Source organism: Chiloscyllium plagiosum, chromosome 6 (assembly GCF_004010195.1).
Source record: "Chiloscyllium plagiosum isolate BGI_BamShark_2017 chromosome 6, ASM401019v2, whole genome shotgun sequence".
Classification (NCBI taxonomy): Eukaryota; Metazoa; Chordata; class Chondrichthyes; order Orectolobiformes; family Hemiscylliidae; genus Chiloscyllium; species Chiloscyllium plagiosum.
Window position 1 is genome coordinate 103,802,025 of NC_057715.1, and position 24,478 is coordinate 103,826,502.

A 24,478-nucleotide genomic window follows, 5' to 3' on the forward strand; every position below is an offset into this window, starting at 1 on the left:
AAAATCACAATCAACTTTTGTGCCAACTCAGTCTTAGTTGCTCATACACACACACTTCCCTCACAGTCACAAACATACAATCAATCTCTCTTAAGAGTAAATCCCCGCGAATGCTGGAAATCTGAAATGAAAACAGAAAGTTGGGGAGACTCCGCAGGTTTGGCACTTCTGCAGTACTTACCGTTTCTGCCTTAATCTTCCTCACCGTGCAGATGCAATCACACCCGTCCCAATAATCATTTCCGCACATACACAGAGACTCAATCTCTCCCTCACAAATTCAAATCACTCGTACACAACCCCTCAATTTCTCTCTCCCAGTCAACATTCATAAACGGTCACGCATCTATATCACGGGTTCTGATGAAGGGTCAATCGACCCGAAACGTTGACTCCGATTTTTTTCCACAAATGCTGCCAGACCTGCTGAGTTTTTCCAGCAAATTTTGTTTTTGTTACACATCTACGAGGTCCTCTCAATCTCTTCCCCTCACATGTGTACAGATATTCTCATTCACTGACACTGTCTCTCTCACACACACTATTCTCCATCTATCTGTCATGCACATACTAAAGTTTTCCTCATACACTCTCACACGACACTTCTCTCAACTGCCATTGTCCCACCTACGCTGTTTCTATGGTTAAGCCCCTGGGCGGGTTTCTGGAGTTGTACTTAATTCGGACGCAAGAAAGAAATTCGCCTTTGCTTACGCGGGTTTGACAAAAACAGCTCGTGAACTGGTGTGAAAGAGAGAGGCGCTCACTCACACACACTTCCTCACTCTCAAACTCTCACTCAATCACACACACTCTCACACACTCACTCTCTTTCACACATCCTCTCTCACACACACTCTTTCACACACCCTGCCTCAATCTCACACACACATCTTTCATACGCACACACACTCACTCTCTCTCACACACACAGTGGACACAAAGCCAGGAAAGAGAACCAAAACAAAGGACATATTTGGGAGTGAGAACTAACAGATGCCATGAAGCTACTCCGCACCAGATGTCTGACCTTGGTCGCCATTTACTCGCTGCTGCTGCTGACCATTTCGTATTTCTTGGACTGCCGCAACAAGCCGCGGAATCCGGGCGAGCAGCAGCAGCTCCTTGCCAGGGAGTGCCCGGACATTGTAGCCCCGGAGGTTTGGGCGGACTGGGGTAACGCGACAGAGGCGGCGGGAGGGACGGGCAAGCAGCACATCTATCTGCACGCCACTTGGAGGACCGGCTCGTCGTTCGTCGGCGAGCTCTTCAACCAGCACCCGGCTGCCTTCTACCTGTACGAGCCCATGTGGCTCATGTGGCAGGCTCTGTACCCGGGCGACGCGGAGAGCCTGCAGGGGGCGGTGCGGGACATGCTGCGCTCGCTGTTCCGCTGCGACTTCTCGGTGCTGGGGCTGTACGCGGCTGCGGCCTCAGCGGCGGCTGCAGCGGCCCCGCTCAGCACCCGCACCGTGTTCGGCTGGCGCAACAACAAGGTGATCTGCTCGGCCCCGCTGTGCGGCGCCTACAGCAAGGAGCGGGTGCAGCTGGTGGACGGCGCGGTGTGCGAGCGGCGGTGCGTGGCGCGCCCCCTCGAGGAGCTGGAGCGGGAGTGCAGGAAGTACCCGGCGGTGGTCATCAAGGATGTCCGGGTGCTGGACGCCGGCGTGCTGTTCACCCTGATGCGCGACCCCTCGCTCAACTTCAAGGTGGTGCAGCTGGTGAGGGACCCCAGAGCCGTGCACAACTCCCGCCTGAAGTCCAAGCAGTCCCTGGTCAGGGAGAGCATCCAGGTGCTGAGGAGCAAGAGCAAGAGGTCCCAGAGGGACAGCAAGGGCTCCTGGCTCTCCAGCAGAGCTCAACGGGCCGAAACGTACGTCTCCAAAGCGCTGGAGGTGATCTGCGAGGCTTGGAGCAGGGACCAGGCGCTGGTGAAGCGGGCTCCTGACTGGGTGCGGGCTCGCTACCTCACCGTCCGCTACGAGGACCTGGTGCTGGAGCCCCTGGGCAGCCTCAGGACGCTGTACGCCTTCGCCAACCTGACGGTCACGCCGGCCACCGAGAGCTACGTGTGGAACATGACCCGCGGCGTGGGCTACTCCTCGGACCGGCCCTTCCTCATCTCGTCCAGGGACGCGAAGGAAGCCGTCAGCGCCTGGAGGAAGAGGCTGAGCCTGTGGCAGATCCAGCAGGTGGAACAGAGTTGCCAGACGGCGATGAAAATGCTGGGCTACCGCCTGAGCAGCGTGGACAACACGTAGAGCCCTCCCCAGCAGCACTCAAAGAGACTGAGCCAAGGTAAACTCAACCATACTCACTGGGTGGAAAATAGATGTCATGTAGCGGAGGCTTCATTTGTTGCGGCTTTTCAAATAAAAAAAAAGCCAAGAAATTTAGATTGGAATATAAACTTTTGTTTGATGGGTACAAACAATGGACTCTGATTCTAATGCCATCAGAACACAGACATACTTGTACTGTATTTATTTCTAAGTCAAATCCACCTGAGCACATCACCTAAGCTGACAGTTGAGTCAGAAGTACCCTTTTTGGAATGAGAGGTTATGTTGGGACATCCGCATCCACCTGTGCAGGCAGATCGGAAATATCCCATGACATTTCTTTTCCCAGAAAGAACGGGACGCCCTCTGGGAGAAACGAACAGCTGGAAATCAGAACTGGGGATACCCAACAGGTCAAGCAGTGTGTAGACAGAAACAGAGTTAACGTTTCAGGTCGGTAGCCGTTTGCTGTCGGTCCGGTCAATATTCAGTTCTTGAACAATACCAAAGCAGATCAACAATCAAGCATCTCATTGTTGTTCGCGGGATCTTTCTGTACGCATTTTTAATATTCAATGTAAATACAAAACAACGACCGTCCTCAGATGCTCATAAAGATCTCACCACACTATTTTGAAGAACATGGAGACCCCAACATTGTCCCTTTCGTTATTTTAATCAATCCATTCAGATATGTTATAATACAGCCTTGGAGCAGGTGGAACTCGAACGCAGGCCTTCTGGTTCATAAACATTTATCCTTCCATCAGACCACATCGCCCTTTTATATGGCCTTGCTGTGCGTACATTGGTTGTGTTTCTCAACATCAGCTGTGCAAAGCTTTGAAGTGTCATGACAAAGTGAAAGGTGTTACATAGTGTTTTTAAATGGCTGCCATTGGAAAAAAATTCACTGCCTATGTTGAGGATACAAATGGTGCTTTGTAAAACTGCTTTGTTCATTTTCAAGTGTCAACATCATCATTCAGGTGAAGTTTAATGCATTTAATGATCTACAGATTAATTAGTTTCTACCATGAAGGAACTCTGGTTTAGTACTGACATGCATCTGATAATTTAGTGTTCAATTTTTCATAACCAATTTTCTCATTTTCAGTACTTTTGTAATCTAAAAACAACTATTTAATTAAAAATGTAAAGAAAAATGATGTTAAAAATTAAAGTATTTAGCCACTTGTGTCATATCTTTACTTCAGTTGAGCACACACATATTTTAGGAGATAGTGAGGATGGCAGATGCTGGAGAAGTCAGAGTTAATAAAGTGTAGTGCTGGAAAAAACACAGCAGCATCAGGATTGAATCCTGATTAAGGATTAATCCCAAAATGTTGACTGTCTTGCTCCTTGGATGCGGCCTGGCCTGCTGTGCTTTTTCCAGCATCAGACTTTATCAAAGCACACACATTTTGCAATGCTTCCATTTTTGTGCCAACACCATATTGATTATATAATAGGATATCCATGTGTTATAATTATTGTTACAACATGGCAGTGAACCCCTCTGTTAATTAAACCAAACACCCAGAAAATCTCACCTCCCCTTGTAAAATATGAGTGACAAAGAACTCCCAAATTCCATTATTTAAAGAAAATAACATCAATTTATTCTTTAACTCCAAAAATGAACATTAAACAACAACTATTCACAACTTTAAATCATCCTTTTTCTTAACTGCTTATTACCTGCCTCCAACTCTATAATAATATTGACACAATGCTGGTCTGGTACAAGGTTAGTTTGCCCTTGAATTCTTTTTCACAGAAGGGGTAATTGGCCAGGATCCATTGTGTCTGAGGTTTGCATGGTTCATTGGGGCCTTGTTATTTACCCTAACAGATAGCGCTTCAGGCCAAAAGCTCGAAAGATTTTTTGAAAACTAGTATATCAAGGGGGCATGGCCAGCTCTCTAGCTGTGCAGTTCAGAACTTTATTCAGTTCAGGACTGAGTTGAGTAAAAGTCACAGGGGAAAATGGAAGCCTTCTCTCTGTCCTTCTGCCCTTATGATTTCGAACTCTAAGTTGCCTGTGCCATTGTTTACTGTTTGAGACTGTTGCAAATATTCTCAGAACAGCATCATTAAGTTAGGTTTGGATAGGATAAGTTATCCGGTATTCTGTTCTCTGTTCTTTGTGTTTCATTCTGTAATTTTGTAAACAAATTTTGTTTGTTAAAACTTGGCAGTTAACCCAGCTAATTTACTCTGGGAATATCCATTGTACACCTACCTAAACAAATAGCAAAGTTACGGTGTGGGCGAATTGCTTAAAAATGTTGAGAGGGGTCTGGCCTAGTTCATAACAATGTACTGTTCCAATAAACACTTATTAAAATTACATCAATTTAATTTCAAAACCATACAGCGGCTGCCAGCTTTGGTGTCTTTCTTCTTCCAGCTAAAGATCTACCTGGGTCGTCTTCTTTTATTGCAAATATGTTTCATATGAAAAGGTACCTTTAATAGAGAGTGTTCCTAATTTCTTGCTCTGTCTCTGTCTCAATCAGCAGTTGTTCTGTCTGATTTTTAAAATGTCTGCCTTTTTTATATCCCCTAACATCAGATCGTCTCATTGGTTCGATGTTGGCAAAACAATAAAGATTCAAACTCAATTGGGTTTTGGTATCCTGGGGCATAATTTAAACTGATTGGTTAAATTCAAATTGTTGTCAAAACAGCAACCGACTCAGCTGTCCATTTCACAGTCAAGTATTATATATTCTCAATTTTCTTGTACACGCTGAGTTTGCTCTTGTAAGCTCTCAATGCAGAACAACATTCACTCTCTCTCAAAGGTACAGTACATGCCTTCTACTTCATAACATTATGAACTAGCATGAGTCATGGAAACATTGTTTGATGTTTGTGATCAAGTGTGTTTCTTAAAGAGGGAGCTCCTTCCCCAGCTCCATGACCCCTCACTTGCCTACCCTACTTCAGTAATATTTTGTTTCATCGCCTTCATTGTTAACTGGTCAAGACTTAATATAACATTACACTTTAGTCAGTGTTATAGAGTTATACAGCATGGAAACATTCCCTTTGAACCAACCAGTCCATGCTAACCCTAATCCCAAACTAAACTACTCTAACCTGCCTGCAATTTGCCCATATCCCTCCAAACATTTATTATTCAAATGTCTTTTAAACACTGTAAATGTACCCGCATCCACTGCTTCTTCTCGAAGTTCAGTCCACATACAAACCACTGTGTGAAAAAGTTGCCCCTCATGTCCTTATTCCTGTCACCTTAAAAATATGCCTTCTCATTTTGCAATCCCCCTCCTTTGGAAAAAGACACCTGCCATTCACCTATTGACACCCCTCATGATTTTATAAACTATAAGGGCATCCCTCAATGTTCTACACTCCAGTGAAAAAGTCCCAGTCTATCCAGCCTCTCCCTATAATTCAAACCCTCTGGCAACATCCTGGTAAATACTTTCTGAACCCTCTTCAGCTTAATAATATCCTTCCTATAACAGGGTGACCAGAATTACACATAGTACTCCAGAACAGGCCTCACCAATGTCTTGTGCAACCTCAACGTGGTGTCCCAACTCCTATGCTCAAAAGGTCTGAGCAATGAAGGTAAGTTTGCTAAACATCTTATCTTGCAGCTTCTGCAAGTTTGACAATTAATATTGAATTACAAGTAATTTTTCTTGTGCAAGTGAGGGTTGGGATTTGGTTTGAGATTACCTAACCCCATTTCCTTTACTATTGTGCACAGGATTATTGTTGGTACAAAAGTTTAAATCTAACTGAAATATATAAAGTTCAAATACCACAGAACAAGAGGCACAGTAGAGCAAGTCGCTTCAGCACCAATAAGGTAATTATTCTTGCTTTTTTTACAACATGAATGGGACAAACTTCCACTCTTCATTTTTACTGTTGTCACAGTGTCTTTATTTCATAGAATCCCTACAGTGTGGAAACAGGCCCTTCAGCCCAACAAGTCCACACCAACCCTCCGAAGAGTGTCCACACAAACCCATTCCCCTACCCTATTACTCTACAGTTACCCCTGACTAATGCACCTAACTTAAATGTTCCTCTGATATCTACCCATCAATATGGAAAATTGCCTTGACATGTTCTGTCCACTCAAAACATGACAAATCCAATCAAGTTACTACCCCGTCAGCCACTCCTTGATCATTGACAGCAACACTAACACATAATAACGTGTTCACTGATGCTCAGTCAGGTGTCAGTCAGAGCCACTTAGCTCCTGACACATTACAGCTTTGGTCCAAACACAGACAAAACAGCTGAATCCCAGAAGTGGAGGTGAGAGTAATTGCCCTTGATATCAAAGCAATATTTGATCCAGCGTAGTATCAAAATTAAACAATGGGAGTCATGGAGAAAAGTTTCCAATGGCTGAAGTCATACTTAGCAGAAAGGAAGATGTTAGTTTTTGGAGGCCGATCATCTCAGTCCTAGGACATTAATGCTCAGCATAGGGTCCTAAGCTCAACCATCTTCAACTGCTTCTTCAATGACCTTCCCTCAATCATAAGGTCAGAGGTGGGATGTTTATTGATAATTAGACAATATTCAGTACCATTTGCAACTCTCAAGAAACTGAAGTAGTCATGGTATATAACAGCAAGACCTGGATAACATGTGGTCTTGCACTTACAAGTGGCAAGAGATATTCAAGCCACTCAAGTTCCAGGCCGTGACCACCTTCCAACTATGGCCACTTCTATTTTGCTTTTATACTATGGGTCAGTTAGCTTAACATCTGTCAGCTGGAAATCCTAGAATTTATTATTAAGGATGCAATAGCAGAGCATTTATGAATTCATCATATAATCAAGTAAAGTCAACATGGTGCATGAAGAGGAAATCATGCTTCATGGTGAGATAAATTTTAAAAAGTAAGAAGTTTTGAAAAAGCACCTCTGCTTCACTTCACCCAATACAATAGCCAGTCACTTCCCTCCTCCCTCTTCTCTGCAAACAGATACTCACACTTACAGTTTGTTATGATGCCACTGATTTTGTTTTTGAAATCTGGAATGTGCTGATTCCTAGTCTTTGAAATTGCCCCTTCAAATCATAAGTAAGAGAAGGCCTGAGTTTATAACATCCCCTCCACAGTGTTTCCAGGCAAGTCTGCAACCTCCCTGACATGCAGGTAAGCGAGGGAAATAATATCAAAGATGAACTTTTATTTATTTTTACATGGAACATGGACATCAATGGATAGGTCAGTATTTATTCCCCTTCCCTAATTGCTTTGGAGAAGGTGTTTTTGAGCTGCAATTTTGAATCACTGCAGCCACAGAGGGATTAGGCACACCCATAGTACTGTTAGAAAACAAATTCCAAACTTTTAATGCAACAACAGCGAAGGAATGGTGATATAGTTCCAAGTCAGGATCGTGTGTAGCTTGGAGAGGAACCTGCATGTAATGGTGTTCTATGCAGCTGCTCCCCTTGTCCTTCTAGATCTGAGACATTTGAGTGGTTGGGAAGTGTTATTACAGGAGCCTTGATAAGATCCTGGCACAAAATTGTGACCAAAGGTTGTGGAAACCTTTGGCAGTCTACGCCTTAACATGATGGAGAAATAAATGACAAATGACAATTCAGAAAAAATGTTGAGAAATATATTTTGAAAATAAGAACATGGAAAGGAAATTCACCTTAAATGGTAAGATGTTGAATGGGGTAAACGAGCACAAGAATGTTGATGTATGAATGCAGAGTTCATGAAAAGTGACAGCATATGCTGATCTGGCCATAAAAATATACAAACACAAATCTTGGCTTTTTGTTGCATTTGTGCATGTTCATGGTTAGTTGAGCTCCATTATACAGTTTGGTACATCCCTTTAGAAGCAGGCTTTCAAAGTAATGGACAAAGTGAGGTATAGAATTACTAGGAATGTACAGTCATAATTATGAATAGTTTTCCACTGTGCTGAATGCTAAGGGTAATTAAGTAGTGGTCTCCAAGATTGTGAAACATCAGTTGTGATAGCTTGTTTCTAACGGTTGCCAGGAGGTTAACAAGAGAAACATAATTTAGGAGACCACATTAAGGATGAACAAGTAGGAAAGTGGAAATCTACACCATAAACAAACTTGGTCATGCAAATCTGTAATAAATTCTTTGACAAAATAATTAGGTATCTGCTGTAAAAAGATGATAATTAAAGGATAATGGGACCTAACAAGAGGGGAGATTGGACTTCGTGATTAAGAGAGAAAATCCTCAGTGCTTCCTGATGGAGTCAATAACCTATTATTCCTGTCATGAGATTTCATGATTCTACTTCTGCCTTGGCTTAGATCAACTGGCTCAGAAAGAATTGAAAGTTGAACTTCCCTATTCTATAGTTTGCATGCCTCAGAACAGAGACTTCATGTATAAATCATATGATGGTTGAGATTTTTATTTCATATTGTTGCTTTGTTCATCTAATGATATTCATTTATGACTGGGTTCCACATACCTTAAGTATTTAGCACAAGTGATTTTTATCCCTTACGTGAGTCAAACATTGACAGACAATACGACACAGGGTGAGAGGGGCGAGCATATCACCACTAAACTGTGAACAAGTCTCACCAAATAGCAACTAAAATCAGGAATATCTACAGTATTGGTTTGTTCTTTCCTAAATTTCTTACCAAACTTGGTACATAGCTAACTGATCTTAGCTAAAGTGCACAGATCAAACCTCAAATGTGGTCCTGACTTGATCTCAACAGCTTTGTCTGTACTGGCTCTGTGCTTCTATCCAAAAGTCTACTTGGACATGCATTCTAACTTAGCTGAGAATTGTGAACATTAAGAATGTTACTAGTTGACAGGATTTTAAACAAAATATATTTCTACTGTGGTCACATGATATGAAATGAAAATGACTAAACATATTTTGAGATAATCTATCAAGTTTCCATGCTGAGATCTTCAATCTTGAGAGCTGGTTAATGTGTTTTTGTATTTTTTTTAGATTAGATTAGTTTCCCTACAGTTTGGAAACAGGCCCTTCGGCCCAACAAGTCCACACCAACCCTCCGAAGAGTAACCCACCCTTGATTAATGCACCTAACACTATGGGCAATTTAGCGTGGCAAATTCACCTGACCTGCACATCTTTGGACTGTGGGAGGAAACTGGAGCACCTGGAGGAAACCCACGCAAACACAGGGAGAATGTGCAAACTCCAGACAGTCACCCGAGGCTGGAATCGAATCTGGGACCCTGGTGCTGTGAGCCACCGTGCCACCCTATTGATGAAATTGAAAGCAAGACATTGTATTGACTGTGCCTATTAACTACCTTCGGTACATTAAATTAGTGATTGCAGAGGATTCCCTTGATTTTACTTTGCAGAAGTCAAAACAAGTCTCAGGAAATGTATCTAGTTTCTATTCTCTATAAGGTTTCATCTTATTTTTAACGGAGAACAGGAGAACTACAAATTGGGGTGGGGGGTGGGCATGTGGGTGGTGGAAAATACCATTCCTGAAGCTTGATCTCTGGAATTACCATTCAGTCCTGAATGTTGGTTATTAGACAGTGACTGGCTAAAGCAGTTGAGGTCGTTGGGGGTGGGGGGTGGGGAGAAGATGTTACAGTTTGTAACATCTCTGGGAATCCTTTCTGTTTTTATGCATTTTAGCATGGTGGATCCAGGTCTGGATCAGAAACAGGCATGCTGGTTTTTAAGGGGAAACTTAGGGCACTGTAAATAGTGAGTAGTTAGTATCCAGCTGGACAGTTGAAGATGGTATATTGCACTGTCTTCAGGCTGAGGTTGTACTTTTGCAATTGGAACATTGTCTTATTGCAAAGAGATTCTGCAGAACCAGAAAATTGAAGTACTTGGTCACTGTTTGCTTTCTGAAATGAAAGAAGGAGCTGAACCAGCAACAGAAACTGCTAATCTGCCTTTCATCCAGTTGTGTTCAGACTCTTTGATACCACACTTGGTCAAACAGTGCCTTGATGTCAAGTCCAGGCAATCTCATCTCACCTTTGGAATTCATCCCTTTTATCCATACTTGGAATAAGACTGCAATGAGTCATAGTCATAGAGATGTACAACATGGAAACAGACACTTCGGTCCAACTCATCCATGCCGACCAGATATCCCAACCCAATCTAGTCCCACCTGCCAGCACCCGGCCCATAAGGGTTTCATGACTCATTGGGGTAGTACATTGGTACTTAAGCTATTCCAGGAGTCATCACAAAATCTGAAGTTTTCAGAAGTTGTTGTTAAAATCCCCAAAACAACCCAGTTTGTTAGAAAGCATAGGTTTCTGGACTTGACATGAATCATTATTTATGACAAGTTATTAGATTCTACCTGCTCGTAAATAATTAAACTAAATTAAATAAATTCTACAAATTAAAACTATAATACTATATATACACAAACAAACAAACACGAGGGAAAAAAACATCAGTGAGTGAAAACTGGTAAAACAGATCCATAGCCTTTGTTCACAAGATGTGTTGAGTTGATTCTTGTTGATCTGAAGGTTCCTCCTTGAACTTTATTTTTCCAAATACATCCACTGATTTATAAGAGGCACAGGGTGGGTGGTTCACTTATGAAATAATCTAGTCAAAAGTCACAACTTGCAGCATTTGCTGAAGGAAAGATAAGCTGATATTCTTCAGATGTAAAGAGCTTACTGCAGAGATTGGAGAAAATGTTTTTAGCTGATGCAGAACTGCTGGTTTCTGGTCTGTTTTGCTCATAGTATAAGCTGTTCAGCTATCTGACAACCAATCATCTTGCTGCTTGCAGCCACATGACCCTTGTCATTGATTAAAAGTTAAAAATCATATGACACCAGTTTATAGTCCAACAGGTTTGTTTGGAAGTACTAGCTTTCAGAGTGCTGCTCCTTCATCAGGTAGCTAGTGGGGCAGGATCGTAGGACACAGACTTTATAGCAAAAGAGCATAGTGTTGTACACGGATGCGATATATTGAACAAACCTCGAATGCTGTTGTTAGTCTTTCATTTTTTTTAAAATGTTGCAAGTTTCGATTAACATGTAAATCCCAGAACTTCTTTCAAGTCACATTGCCGAGATAACTTAAGGTTTTATAAAAAAAAGTGACAACTCAGCTCAGACAATGCAATAAATGTGTGAGGTTAGAGACTATTTCTTTGATGTTATTGTCAGGGATAAATATTTAACAGGATATCTGGACGAGATCCCCTGCTCTTCAAAATAATTCCACATGATTTGTTATTTCCAACTGTGGGATCAGATGGAGCCTTGGTTTAACATTTCACCGAAATCAACATTTCCAACATTGCATGCTGGGCACTAGAGCGTTAGCTTAGACTGTGTGTTCAAGTCTCTGGAGTGAGATTTAAACCTGCAATCCTCCAAAGCAGAGTAGAGTACACTACCTGAGAACACAGTTGCCACTGATGCCACAAGGCAATTTCATTTCTTGAAATGTATTTTAACTCAGTGTGCCAACATTGATTTCCCATCACTAGTTGCCCTGAAGGTGAGCTGCCATCTTAAACCGCTGTAGTCCATATTCTGTAGGTAGATCTGCAATGCTGTTAGGGAGGGAATTCCAGGATTTTGACCCAACAACTGAAGGAATACCGGTATATTTCCAAGTCTGGATGGTGAGTGGTTTGGGTCCAAAGTGTGGATGACAAATATTTAACCAGTTGCTTCTTGATAAACTTTTAGATGTAAATCTAGCACAAGTGCACATACATACATTGCACAACATACATGACAAGATTTCTTTAATCCTCAAAAAGAAAAAGATTTGAATTTATTTAGCACTTTTCAAGGCCATCAGAGTGCACAGGGCACTTTCTTGCAGATGAAGTGGTTTTGAAATGTCGCAAGTTATAATGCAAGAAACCCAGGAGCCAATTTGCACTCAGTAACACCTTACTATTTGAGTGTTTAGTGACTGATTAATCAGTTCATTGAGGAGTAATTATTTGCTTGAACACTTTGGACCATCCAAGCATATAATGGGATCTCTGTTTAATATTTGAACAAAACGACTGCACCTGCAGAAGTGCAGCACTCCTGCAGAATGCCATCTTTAGCATCTCACTCTGGAGTGAGACATGCAACCAGAACCTTTTGATTTCAGAGGGGAAGTACCTCCAACTGGTAAACATCTGACAAAGGCCTGAAATAAGCAAGCTGTGTGAAATATTTTTATTTTTACATGCACAATACCACGAATATTTTGCCCACAAGTTACAGGAACAAACAACTTCCTTTTTTTTTTAATCAAAGAAGAGCCAGTTTCTATCAATCAATTTGATCTTACTGAATCACAGTATATTTAGTTTAATTTCCATCATCCAGGAATTTTCAAACAGCATTCAGGTCAGTGGTTTCAGCTGTAGCTTCTTACCAGATTTTGTTTTAAACTAAATGATTAAACACACTTTACAAAAGAAAACATAAAGGTTGAAGTTTTAATGCCAACTATACTTGTATCGAAATGGTTAAGAAACATTCCACCAAGGAGACCAATTATAAACTATGTTTTATATATAGCATTTTATCTGTTATGCAAGGTGGCAATAGCCTAATGGTATTATTGCTAGACGATTAATCAAGAAACACAATGTTCTGGGGACATGGGTTTGAATTCTATCATGGCAGATGGTAGAATTTGAATTCAATGAAAATCTGCAATGAAGAATCTAATGATGACCACAAAACTTTTGTTGATTGTAGAAAAAAGACATCTGGGTAATTAATGTCCTTTAGGGAAAGGAACTGCTGTTCTTACCTGGTCTCATCTAATGTGACTCCAGATGCAAAGCAATGTGGTTGACTTATACTTGCCCACTGAATAATCAGAGATGGGCAAGATATGCTGGCCTGGTCAGCAATGCCAAAATCCTGTGAATGAATTAAAATAAAATTATTTGGCCTTGGCACTTCCATTTCATTAATCTTAATTGTTTTGTTGTGATTCATAAGTAGCTTGCCAAAGGGTCGTGGCACAACAGAGGTCATAAACATGACAATGAGTGCACTTTGCTTTAAATTGAGGGTATTTATTCTAAGATTTTATTAATGAATCTGGATTCAGGCACAAACCAGGTTTGTACAGTACAAAGCTAAAGTTTGTTGTTGTTGTCTGTCATCCAAAATTCACTTTATATCTGTAGAATTTCTGAAGCTAATAATGGACTTCTGTGTCAGTTTATAGGGAAACAAATGTGGTCTTTTTCCACTACTGTAGTGTTTGATTTTAGTATCGTTCACTTAAATCGGTCAGTCATTCTAAATGAAACATTCACAGAGAATGATACACATTCATTTTCACTCCGTTTCTAAGTACAAGGAAGAAGAAAGATTCCCTTGTGTCATTAACTATTCCCCTAGAGGAAATTAACCTAGGTGTTTCCTCAGGCTACTTTTTAAAGAATCTAAGATTCTATACTGATGGAGCTGACACTGCAAGCAACATATAAACACATCACTGTCAGAGAATTGTGGATACAAAAGCACAACCTTCTGTAGTGCAGCACACTGCAATGATAATTTGCATTTGGACATCTTTCATATGTTAATACTAGACAGTCAAAATGACTATATCAAGAACAGGGCATGTCTGATAAATTTAACTGAATTTTTGGAGGAGGTGACACAGGCAGTAGATGAGGGTCGTGCTGCAAATGTTGTATACTTGGACTTTCAGAAATTATTGGATATGGTACCACATGACAGATAGTTTGGCAAATGAGAAATGTTTGGGATTGATGGGTCCTTAGATTAGAAGTTGGCTAAAAGATTGGTAACAGAGGGTAGGTATAGATGAGCATTTCTCAGATTGGAGATGGGTTGAAAGTGTTGTTCCCCACGGATTGGTGTTGAAACCCTTTTTGTGATATACATACATGATTTACAGATTGGCATGGAGGTAAAATCTCTAAATTTGCAGATGATACAAAGCTAGAAACAATAGTGAATTGTGAGGCTGATGCGGAGTGACTTCAGGGGGGCATTGATAAGTTTGCCAAGTTGGGCAGACACCTGGCAGTTGGAATTCAATGCAGAAAAAGGAGTTTTGGTAGAAGAAACACAGACAGACAATACAGGTTCAATAGTACAAGTGAGGGGAATACGGAAGCAGAGACACCTTGCGGTTCAAGTGCATAATTCTCTAAAGGTGGCCAGACAAGTTAAAACAGTTGTTAAGAAGGCTGATAGGAACCCTGGGTTTATAAATAGAGGCAGAGAGCAAAAAAGGAAGTGATGCTACACCTCTACAATATTGGTGAGACCACATTTGGAATATTGTGTTCAGTTCTGGGCACCTTATTTAAGAAGCCCTGGAGAGAATTCAAAGGACATTTACAAGAATGATACCAGGAATGAGGAATATAGATACAAGGAAAGATCAGAGAAATTGGGCTTATTCTTCTTGGAGCAGAGAAAATCAAGAGGTGACCTTATTGAGGTTTTCAAAATTAGGAACAATTTTGATAGGGTAAAGGAGATTCTGCTTCCACTAAATGGTCAGTAATCAAAGGTTACAATTTCAAAATTGTCAGTGAGAGCACTAGGACAGAGACAAGGAGAAACTTCTTTACAGAATTGTTATGATTTGGAATGCACTGCCTGGGAGTGTAGTGGAATCAGATACCATAGGAGGTTTCAAAATAAAACTGGATATATATATTTGAAAATGATGATTGTAGAGGTCTACAGAGATGGGGAGAAGCTGGATAGCTCTTTCAAGAGCTGGTACAGAAATGATGGGACGAATGGCCTCCTGTTGTACTGTAAACTATGATTCCATACAAAGACATTGAAGTCTGTTTTCTCTAAATAATATCAGCCATGCTGATACTTGTCACTCCAGCAATGGTCTCTTCAGTCACAAGTGACAATGCTTCAGGAAAGCAGAAAATTAGAATAACGAGGATGCAACCCATGGTCAGTTACAATTGAAAGGGGCCTCACACGATACAAAATAAACACAGAATGTGAAGATTTGGTTTATATTCATTTTTATTTTTATGACAACATATATACTTGAACCTTTCTGTACCATGCATGATGAAACATGATTACGTTAGTACATTAACCTGTACAGTGGTACACTAATTGGGAAAACTACGCAACTCACATTTGCATTAGAAACACAGGGTCAAGTTAGCTACCATTTGACAAATGGATGCTAGTTAGTTCAGTGTCATCTCAGGTCCAGATGATCTAGGTAATGAAACTGTTCAAAAGACATCATACTGGACTAAAAAAAATCATTGTTTTTATGGCACAAGCATATGAACAAGCTCCAAAGTCAACAAACAGCAACCATTTAAACAGTGAATGATAATTTGCCAACATGACTGACCTTTGCCATACTGAGTACTGTTGACAGACAAATTTTCATAGCAGACATGTACTTTTTCCCTCCCTCTCTACAATTTATAATTCACACACTATCAGTGTATTAAATAATATTTTCTCCCCTTTACTTTCAGGTGAAATTAAAGCAGACCTTAGACATACAGAGGTTTGTAAGGGGCAAACAATCTAACCTGATGCAAAGGACTGCAAAACACAAAGTCAACAATAGCGTCACCTGGTGTAGATGACTTTCTAAAGACCTTTACAATTTATAGCTTCAAATCTCTTGCAAAGTTCTGCATAGCAGAAAAATATATATTAAGATTTATTTTCAAAAATCCAAGAACTACACTTCAATAATTACGAAGATGCAATGGGATTCGCTTTGGAGTGCTTGAATTGATTACTACCCGCCTCAAACCCTCATGTTGGGGATGCCATTGGCAGGAGTATGTGGCTAAGAAAAAGACTTCCTTCAGAACGACTTGGACAGATTCACTGAAGACAAGAAAAAAAACATATCTGGACGGATGTGCTCAGTATAACCATAAATGCTTCCAGTTTCCTCACCCCTGCTCTCTTTCCCCTCCATGTGCAGTGGGGTTGGGCAGGAGACAAAAAATATTTAACATAAAAGTCATTAAGACTGTGCATTGTTGTTGCTTCTTGTGATTAGATACACCTCTTCTCACAGTAATAAATAGGCCAGGATAAAAATAACGAATCATTTCAATTTCTTAAGCTCTTCATTAACTTTCAATAGTAACAATCTTGAAAAACCAACGCAGATTCTTGAGGACAGAAGACTGGAAAACATTGGAGACACTCTTTACACAAGTTTACATTCTTGATTATTTTTAAAGTGTCCCTTTTGGTCAGATTGCTTCCTGGTGGCCGCAGAGAGAGGCTTGAGCAGAAGAAAAATGGGTGGCAAAGGTGGGATACTAAACACTGGGTAGAAACTAGAGGAAAATAATGCAGATTGTTATTATTTCTTCTTTTCTCTTCCCCCTCCCCATAGGTTTCAACTCATGGGCTTAGGAACAAAACATACTGGGAACTTGACAAGCTTTTTCTGCATCGAGTCTCATACACAAGGGCTATTTGTTAGCAATTGGCTTATTATTCACACAAAGAGCATAGCTTTCATTGCAATGCATGGCCAATCACAAAATGCACAAAGAACGCACTGAGAACAGTTACCTACTTGTAATTTAAATAGGAGTTTTACGCACAGTAAAAGTTCACTTCAGCTCGGACATTTCCTTGCAAAATGTACTGGAAAAACACATGGACGGACAGTTGCTAAAGTGCTGATTTTGTTTAAACTCAACAGAATTTTAATCATTTGACATCGGAAACTCTTGCCCTCAATTTCCCTCAAGACTTCATGAGCACACCTCATACTATTGTGCCAAAAGATCACTTGTCACATCTTAAGTGTAAGAGATGCTTCCAAATGAAAATGGTTGCATCAGAAAGCTATCACAACAGAAGGTATATCACAGGATCTCAGCTTTTTTCTGACATTTGCATTCAATTGCTCCACAAAGCATATCAGCAACAGGAATAGTAAGAGCATGCATCTAACACTTCTTGAAAATGTAAAATGTTTAAAAGAAAGCCAGACTTCTGCCTTTCACAAGATAAATCAGCCTGATTTCATGATGAATGAGCAACTTGAAAGTGACCTCAAAAACCCTAAACGTTTGCAAGAAATCGCTGATAACATACCTTCTCTACCTAACCACTTTATTGTTGACAACAGTCTGGCAGATAAGAATGCATTAGAAAGCATCATGCGATTTGCTTGTGATCATATAAAGACGACAAAATATTTTTCATTCACTATAAAATAAACTGCAAAGCACATTTTCATTAAAAAGCATTGTCATGGTGGAGAGAGGAAGGAGCATGGGAAATAATCTGTTACATTACCAAAAACTGGCCTGCTAATATGGAGGATAGAAATAAAGTGCAGCACGTGTAGAAGTTAGTTTCTACCTGTTGTGTATTTGGAAGTGAGCCAGTTTATCTTTTTTAAAAATGCAGTAAAACCTACTTAGTGGATTTATTTGTTATTGATTAAATGATGCAGGATGAGCAGCCAAGTGAAATTCTGCATTTAACTAACATAGGTATGTGTGTAAATTGGCTTCATTCTAGCCACTTGAGAGAAGGTTTCTTAAGAAAAACATAGTCCCAAGAAGAACAAATTCCAATAGAAGACAGATGACTACTAGCTCCTGTCCAAGCACAACAACTAAAAGGAGAATCATCACTATTCATTTCATCCCTATCCCTAACAGTATCTCAGGCTCAACTAGGTAGTGTGCAATCTCAATCACCCCAAACCAAGCTTCTGACCGTCTTTTCTCATCATCATGAAAGGATCCTTCATAATATCACGTGTCGCTACTCTTGCCTCAAATTTATCCACTGCTGATGCCTCAGCCATGTACTTGTCACTCTGGGCTTGACTATTTCAGTTCTCACCTTACCAACTTTCCATACTCCATAAACCAAACAAACACTCATCATACCCCAACTCATATCCCACTCACCCCTGTACTCACTGACCCATATTGATTCATGATCCACTAGGGATCCATTTTAACATCTACATCCTTCTGTTCAAATTCCCTTTTGGTCTCACTATCCTGCCTCTGTACTGCTTCAGGCTCTATCAAGCTCCAAGAACTCCACTCCATCACTGACACCAATGTTTTTAACTATCTAACATTTAAACCTCTTCAACATCCTCGCCATTTTTAAGATGCTCCCTAAAATGTGCCTCGTGGATCAAAATTTTAGACACTCCTCTTAATTGTCCTTTTTTGGATCACTGTGGATCACATTAAACACCTTCGGAACTCTTCCTATATTAAGGAAACTATAAAAGTAAGCTGCACTGTCAATGTTAGCAATGTAGAACATGAAACCAAAGGATGTTGTGTACATATGTACATTTTTAAAGATGGCTTTTGTGTACCAATTTGTTCTATTTTCAAAGCATCAGTTAAATTGTGACTGCCAGTGTACGGATGACATATTTACAGATCAAATTCTAACAATTAGAAATCAAAAGAAAACAGGGTCTAGAATCACAATTCAGCTAGGGAAAGCATGTACAAAAGTTAGAAATCCTGGCAAATACTGTCATTAAGAGACTATTGCCAAAAGAAAATTCAAACTTGCTGAAACATGAGCATTCCTGAAAATTATTGACCCAGTCAAGTTTCAAGGCATCAAATGCTTCTTAGATACTGTGCATCATTTAAGAATAATAACATTATCTGAAAGAGAGAAATGCCCCTTTCCATCACTTATTATTAGAGGCAAGCAAAATTGGAAAAATCATTTTTTGAACAGCTGACATTTGTTCATTTCCATCTTCACATACTTGGGGCAGGAAGCCCAAGAAATGCTTCCAGTGCTATCTGGTACATTTAGAGAAATTCCCTGCAGCTTTCCAGGTATTCTGGCAAAGTTTCCATTTGACACTTTAAATCTTTTCACTCCCTCCTGCCCCTGTCTCTACCTGAACTGAAGCAAATTTGCTCTGAAGATATCTGTGTTAGTACTCTTGAAAAGTTTTTTTTTTCACCTTCTAAACTGCCATTGTCATTGAGGATCCCAAAGGTGAGGCATTACTTTTGGTAACACGATTTTTGCACTTGCTTTCTGTGACTCCAATATTCAATTTCCACCTCAATGATGTTCAAGCATGTTACAGAAGTCTCTGAAACCTCACTTCAGTGAAACTGACTTTCAGAATAAAACTTTCAATGTCCCTGGGATTAACAAAGTAAATACCCAAATGACAAAAATAAAGACTTGGCAACACATTTACAGTAATGTGGCCAGTGTAAGGTTCATTTCTGCTCCCTGCAGTCCAGTTTCCTAGTACACTTCTGCTTGAAATGCATTGCTTGGGTAAAATTGAAGCTTTTACAAAAACTGTTTACATTTTCAAATTACCATGTCTTTCTTTAAACTGGGCACAAAATCCTTAGGAATGAGTCACTGGAATGTCCCATACAGGTCAACACAGCAGATTTTTAAGTTAGGGTCAATTCAATCACTGGACTCAGCAGATTTCTGCCTCATTATTCCCTCTGCATAATAAACACTCATCTTGATGAAACAAAATACACAGTGCAAACACATAGCCTTGACAAAACAAAGTGAACTCAAGTTACAATTAGTTCTGGGCAACTGTTCAATATTAAAACAAATCCTGATAACTTCTGGAAGTTAAGAAAAGGGTTCTCACATTCCTGCAAATAATAGTCGTTTTTGTCTCATTAAGTGCAACTTCCAACTGCTTATCGTGATTCTAAATCAAGATACATAAGTATAAATGGATACATTGCACTGTCTAATTAAATGCTGTTGATGTCACATAAGGAATGGTCAAATCAGGTTGCTATAATGTTACTAATGAATTGTACAGAGAGGCTTGCTGCTGACTTTGCTTCAAGGAACAGTCTATAACGGTCTTGAACTACCTCCTGTAAACAATTACCACATTTTCTCCTCTAAATGAAGTTGGCAGTCTAAATGTTTTGTATTCCTACAGTCAAGTAAAACTGCATCCCTCGCTCAAATGCCATTCCAACATGATAATGTTGTGATCAGGTGATGTGCAATTCTTTCACTGACTGACTTCAGCTAAAAATTTAATTTGAAAGGTCTCTTTGTTTTTTTTTTACAAAGAGCACTTTAGGATATCTAGCCTGAGGAATTCAAGATAATGCTCTTAAAAAAAAAAATGCCACTTGTAATAGAGGACAGTGTGACAAATTATGTTGGGGTGAAAAATGTGAATCATACAAATAAAGTTTTGATAGTTTGGAGAGTTCTGAAGAGGAATCAGAGTGGACTCAAAACCTTAACTGTTTCTCTCTCCACAGATTCTACCAGGCCTGAATTTCTCCAGCATTTTCAGTTTTTCATTTCAGATCCCGAGCATCTGCAATATTTTGCTTTTAGGGGATGACTGTATTTTAAGTTAAATGGTTGAACTTTGAAGCAAAAATGGCTTGAACATCTACCTATCTGGGCTTCTGTCCTCTGATTGCAAAAAGAGAATGACAGATTTCAAACTGGTTTACCTCATTCCCCTATAAAAACCTGTGGTCCACTGATGTCAGACTCCTACTGCCTTTTCCACAGATTCACCTTCTCCAAAAGCAAAAACAAAAGCTATGGAACACACTTCCTTCAAATGATATGAAAGGAAACAAGGACGTATGTTACAGTAGGTTACTGCCACCCAGACATAAAAATATGCAAGGAACGAATGATTTTTAAAAGCATCTTACCATTTACCTTGTTCCAATTCACCAACATCATGAACAAGCATTACTGTAATGCTGTTTTGCACTAGTTAGATTTGACAAAGAGAAGAAAAGAATCTGACCTCTGGACCCCCTTGGGAGAGATGGATATTATTTGCCTATCTGCCCCAATCAACGTCAAGAAACATTCGGCTATCAATTGACAAAATCCAAAAATAATTTCTTCAGCCTACTTCTCCATGGGGTTTACAGCTTTCTTTTTAAAAGTATTGTTCTCTAATAGCGGCTCAGGACAAAAGTGAATATCTTTAAGTGACATAGAAACTATGTTGAATAAAGGGATACAACAGCTATACAAAGATGTGATCACACGGGTACGTTTTTGCAACAGCAAAACCACTCGTAAGAAAATAATGTGCCTTCACTTAATGGAGTAAGCTTACTGTCCCTTCTCTATATCATGCAGAGGCTGTAACTAAATTTCAAAGTTCACTAAAATTTTATTTCCTTTACCCCAGCCCCCTTCATCACAAACATCCCATCACAAGCCTTTCCTCATCTTACGCTAAGACTTAGTCAGTCACTGTCAGTTATGTTGTAACGACACAAGATGCCACTTTAACAGTGCTGAGTGTAACTGTCATTCAAATTAAATGCTCACATCATTGGGAGGAGTAGAAGGCCCAAGCGCATTTATATTGAAATATTTGCGAGGAGCTCTGTTCACCAATCAACTTCAGGTGCCATTCCTAGAGCAGCGAAGAGATAACCTTCTTTTTGCCACTATCAAAAATGCAATGGCATTACAGCATCGACAGACATTGCCTGCATTGTGTTGCTTTGAATGTTGAAGGTAGAAATGAGCTGCACACTAATGGCAGCTAGTGCATGATGCTGATGGCAGCAATTTCTGAGACTGGCAGCATCATACGACAGATTCGATTTCAGTGCAGCCACTTTGCACCAGGAATGTGCATGCACTGTAACTGGGACTTTAGGTGAAGCATCACAGTGTTGAGACTAATCAGTCAGTCGACAAAGGTAATTACAACAGCAATGGTACTAGTAATACACTAAAGGGTCATGGCAATTTCATACTTTAGTAAAAGCTTAGTGAAATGCCACACGTTTTCACATTCTCACACTTTAAATAGCTGAGCCAAGAGATTTTTGGGGAGAGCAAGGAAAAAAAAATTACACAAGTAAACAGTTCAGTCTCATTGCCAAGAACAAAATAGGCTTTGATCCTTCTTGGGCTATTCTGTGGCTCGCTCACATCATTGCAGTCATGCATGATCATCCAAGGGAAAAACTAATCTGGTGCCTCTAGAAATAAGTTCATGATCATCTGTTCCCAAATCACGTTCCAGTACATCTTCCGAGATGCTCTTGGTTCTCTTGCCATCCACACTGTTGGAGGCAGTACCTGAACTGGAAGAGCCATTGGCGGTTAGAGTGCTGCCACCGTAGGTCAAATTTAGGTCACCATCATTAAGGATGAGATCTGAATCATCGTCTCTGAGCTGTTCTTGATTCTGGAAGATAAAAGTAGCAAGTTAGCATTACTACAGGACATTGTCAGTAATCTCAATTTAATAGGTATATGCATTGTCCTCACCACACCAAGAATAATCCTTACAATATTTTCTAACAATTTGATGCATTAAATCTTCCTGAACATGAAAAGCTCAAAGTTGGGCGTTGGCCATAATTTTGATGCGATTTATTGTTGTACCAAGGTACAATGAAAAGTATTGATTGCGTGCTAATCAGACAAATCATACCTTATATAGAACATCAGGGTAATAGAATAGAATACAGAATATAGTGTTACTGCTACTGAGAAGGTACAGAGAAAGATCAACTCTAATATATGAGAGGTCCATTCATAAATCAAACACAGCTTGGAAGAAGGAGTTCTTGAATCTACAACCATCAATTAGATTATTTAAGATCAGTCCTGTTTATAATGGGCCAGAGTTTGTTATTCCTCATTCCTGAAGAAGGGCTTATGCCCGAAACGTCAATTCTCCTGTTCCTTGGATGCTGCCTGACCTGCTGTGCTTTTCCAGCAACACATTTTCAGCTCTGATCTCCAGCCCTCACTTTCTCCTCAGAGTTTGTTATAGTAAGTCAACTAATAGCAATTGAGTGTATAGACCTTTCCCTGGCAAACTTTAACATGGCAAGTTGCTGAAAGGGCAAGCTGATAACAGTGCAGCAAAGGAACCTAAGCACCTGGGACCTGAGGAACAGAGGAATAAATTGTTTATTTTCCTAAATAATCACGTTGAATGATTGTGAACTTGATAATACATGATCTGAGAAGGAAGTGTAAGGTAGAATGAATTATAATCCCTACGGTATCGAAACAGGCCCTTCGGTCCAACAAGTCCACAATGACCCTTCAAAGAGTATTCCACCCAAATCCATTCCTCTACCATTATTACCATTGACTAATACACCTCACCTACACATCCCTGAACACTATTCTCAATTTAGCACCGCCAATTTACTCAGCCTGCACATCTTTGGATTCTGGGAGGAAACCACAGCACCCAGAGGAAATCCACGCAAACACGCAGAGAATATGCGAACTCCACATAGACAGTTGCCCAAGGCTGGAATTGACCCCACGTCCCTAGCGCTGCGAGGCAGCAGTGCTAACCACTGAGCCACTGTGCCACCTTGGGTTAATTCAATGCTTGATCAGACACAGAATAATGAAGTGGAAAAGAAAAATTGGATTGAGAGAGAACAGAAAAGTTTAAACAAAAATCTCTTACAACAACTAAAATCTGAAGGAATAGTACTCCACACTTCTAAACAACCAGAGATGTTGTTTGGCAGTAATTAGCATATTAGGACTGAGTTTTCAAGAATTATAACTTGTACCTCCTTCACAAGTACTGCTGTAATTTTTCATGTGCTTTAAAAGTAAGCAACGTAGTGAGTTACCATTTCTGTGAAGTTCAGTCAATTGGCACAAATCAGGTCAGAACTTTTGGATATTTGTGTTTGAGTCTGAGTTTAACTGTACTGTTTCCCCTGCTGACACATTGTTGTATAATTTGTACATAAACTACAGTGAGCACTGTTCGGTTCAGTTATTTTGACAGCAAAATAGGAGCTAACATATCATGTAGGTTACTGCACTGAGGGAAAAGAACAGATGAACACGTTGCAAGTTACATACTAACTTCAACAAAAGTTAGGAAATAAGGAGCAGTTTCAATTAGGCATGTTATGGCAATAAATAGCCAGCATTTTACTGGATGGAGACCAAGGATGTGTGTCACATCAGACATATCAACATGGTCTTCATTCATTCTAATAGTGAAACTATCACTTCCAACTGCTGGGCAAAAAAAAACCTAGAAACTGTTCTAAAAATGTGTTTTATAAATTCAGTTCTGAATCTAATACCAGAGAAATAAAAATCACCTGGATCTCCAGCATCTGCAGTTCATTGTTTAATTTTCTACAATTACCTGAATCATGTACAAGGCATTTACAAC

General features: G+C 40.0%; 2 protein-coding genes across 6 annotated transcripts in view; one reads left to right on the forward strand and one right to left on the reverse strand.

The window, feature by feature from the left end:
- Positions 1–869: 869 nt before the first annotated feature.
- chst7 (carbohydrate (N-acetylglucosamine 6-O) sulfotransferase 7) lies at positions 870–9,320 on the forward strand. Of its 3 annotated transcripts, XR_006311970.1 has the most exons (3): positions 870–3,271; positions 6,034–6,135; positions 9,281–9,320. XR_006311970.1 is itself a non-coding variant. In XM_043692308.1 (1 exon), the coding sequence occupies exon 1, from the start codon at positions 1,002–1,004 to the stop codon at positions 2,259–2,261; it is 1,260 nt and encodes a 419-aa protein (XP_043548243.1). In that variant the 5' UTR covers positions 870–1,001; the 3' UTR covers positions 2,262–3,844. The 3 variants fall into 3 exon arrangements, 1 of the variants encoding a protein (XP_043548243.1); XR_006311971.1 differs by lacking the exons at positions 6,034–6,135; positions 9,281–9,320 and adding an exon at positions 5,786–5,802; XM_043692308.1 differs by lacking the exons at positions 6,034–6,135; positions 9,281–9,320 and having other exon boundaries at positions 870–3,844.
- Positions 9,321–15,297: 5,977 nt separating this feature from the next.
- slc9a7 (solute carrier family 9 member 7) overlaps positions 15,298–24,478 on the reverse strand; it is a 143,929-nt gene continuing 134,748 nt past the window's right edge. For all 3 annotated transcript variants that reach the window (XM_043692310.1, XM_043692311.1, XM_043692312.1), the window contains one exon: positions 15,298–22,495. In XM_043692310.1, coding sequence (XP_043548245.1) covers positions 22,247–22,495 — 249 coding nt within the window. In that variant the 3' untranslated portion in view covers positions 15,298–22,246. The remainder of the gene's footprint in view (positions 22,496–24,478) is intronic.